Source organism: Eimeria mitis, genomic scaffold (genome assembly GCF_000499745.2).
Source record: "Eimeria mitis Houghton genomic scaffold, Emh_scaff3568, whole genome shotgun sequence".
NCBI lineage: Eukaryota > Apicomplexa > Conoidasida > Eucoccidiorida > Eimeriidae > Eimeria > Eimeria mitis.
The window spans coordinates 1,979-3,966 of NW_013571912.1; the positions used below are offsets into that span (position 1 = coordinate 1,979).

Below are 1,988 nucleotides of genomic sequence, written 5' to 3' on the forward strand. Positions count from 1 at the left end.
GTCTCCTCCCGCGGGCTGCTTAAGTATGAACTCATGCTGCTCAACGACCCCACACACACGGGGCCCCCCTCAGACTCTTCACTAGAACTAACAGAAAGGGGAGAGTCAAGAGAAACTGAGCTGCTGCTGCTGCTGCTCATGCTGCTGCTGCTGCTGATGCTGCTGATGTTGCTGCTGCTGCTCCTGCTGATGCTGCTGCTGCTGCTGCTGCTGCTGGGGGCGCTGAGAGGGTCCGATAAGATAGAAGAAGCAGAAGAGGAGACAGCAGCGGAGACACCTCCTGAGGACCCTCTTGAGCCGGGGGCCCCGGGGCCCCTCTCCCAGCTCCTCAACTAGGTCCTTCATTGCCCCCACCACCAGCCGCATAGGCAGCAGAGAGCCAGAGAGCAGCAGCCCCTCACCCCCCACGGATGATGCATCGCTGTTGATAGAAGAGAGGGATCGATCGATGGAGGAGACGATCCCCAGGTCATGGGATCCGATCCCAACACATGTGTGGGGTGTTGTCTCTGTCTCCTTTGTCTCCTCTCTCCCTCTCTCTCTCTCTCTCTCTTCTTTCTCTTCTCCTTCTCTTCTCTTCTCTTTCTCTTTGTTAAGACTTGAACTCTCCAGCCGCTGAAAAGCCAAAGACAGCTCCCGCGCTAAACCCCCAGAAGAATACCCAAACAAACGGCGGCTCTCCACGCGACACGGGGGCCCCCCGGGGCCCCCGGGGCCCCCAGGGCCCCCAGGGCCCCCAGGGGCCCCAGAGCCCCCAGAGCCCCCCGGGCCCGCAGTGGCCCCCGGACCCCCAGGGCCCCCAGGGGCCCCCGGGCCCCCAGGGCCCCCAGGGCTGCCAGGGGCCCCAGGGGCCCCCGGGCCCCCAGGGCTGCCAGTGCTGGCAGGGCTGCCAGGGCCCCCAGGGCTGCCAGGGGCCCCAGGGGGCTCCTCCTCCTGAGAGGGGGGCCCCCTCGGGGTTCCCCCGCTGTCCTGAGAGGGGCCCCCACGGGGCCCCCCTTCTCGCGAGGGGGCCCCCCGGGGGCCCCTTCTTGTAGCTGCAGGGCTGTTAGGGGTTGTCTCAGTTTCCTTACAAACACCCCCAGCAGCAGCAGCAGCAGGAGCAGCAGCAGCAGCAGCAGCAGGAGCAGCAGCAGCAGCAGCAGGAGCAGCAGCAAAGGCCCAGCCCCCCATATACTGCAGCATTGTGTGCTGCGCGTTGTATCTGAAGGGGAGTCTATGAGGAGACTCCCACGTAAACCAAGAAGAGAAAAATTTATTTAAAAATATATTAAAATTTATTTCGTTTATATGTTGCTGCTGCTCCTGCTGCTCCTCTTGCTGCTGCTGCTGCTGCTGCTGCTGCTGTTGCTGTTGCTGCTGCTTCTGCTGCATCGTGCCTGATAGCGTTGACGGGAGTCTCGCTGCAGGTCCTGCTGCTGCTGCTGCTGCTGCTGTTGCTGCTGTTGCTGCTGCTGCTGCTGCTGCTGCTGCTGCAGTGTCTCCTACAGAAGGTGTCTCCTTTCCTTTGAGGGGACCTGCTGCAGGAGGGGCGAGAGTAACCGTAACAGAACATCTATCTGCTGCTGCTGCTGCTGCTGCTGCTGCTGCTGCTCTGGGTTGCTGCTCAGCCATGCTGCTGCTGCTGCTGCTGCTGCTGCTTTTGCTGCTGTGCAGATTGCTGCTGCTGCGGACCTTGCGGCTCGCTGCCTTCCATTCTCCTTCGGCAGAAGCAGCAGCAGCAGGAGCAGCAGCAGCAGCAGCAGCAGCAGCAGCAGGAGCAGCAGCAGCAAGAGCAGCAGGTGATGATATACGACGTGTGTGTGACTGCTGCAGCCCATGCTGCTGCTGCTGCTGTATATTCGTAAATATTTGCTGCTGCAGTTTGTTCTGCTGCAGCAAGCTCTGCTGCTGCTGTTGCTGCTGCAGCTGCTGCTGCAGCAGCTGCTGCAGCAGCTGCTGCAGCAGCAGTTTGTTGGGTTTTAATATAATAACCCCAGAATCAAATCTAT

The 1,988-nt window shown here is 60.9% G+C and overlaps 1 protein-coding gene across 1 annotated transcript in view; it reads right to left on the reverse strand.

The window, feature by feature from the left end:
- Positions 1-105: 105 nt before the first annotated feature.
- Positions 106-1,988, reverse strand: part of EMH_0067320 (glycogenin-1, putative) — a gene marked incomplete at both ends in the record, with an annotated part of 3,390 nt that continues 1,507 nt past the window's right edge. Inside the window, one exon of the mRNA XM_013498609.1 lies at positions 106-1,986. Coding sequence (XP_013354063.1) covers positions 106-1,986 — 1,881 coding nt within the window. The remainder of the gene's footprint in view (positions 1,987-1,988) is intronic.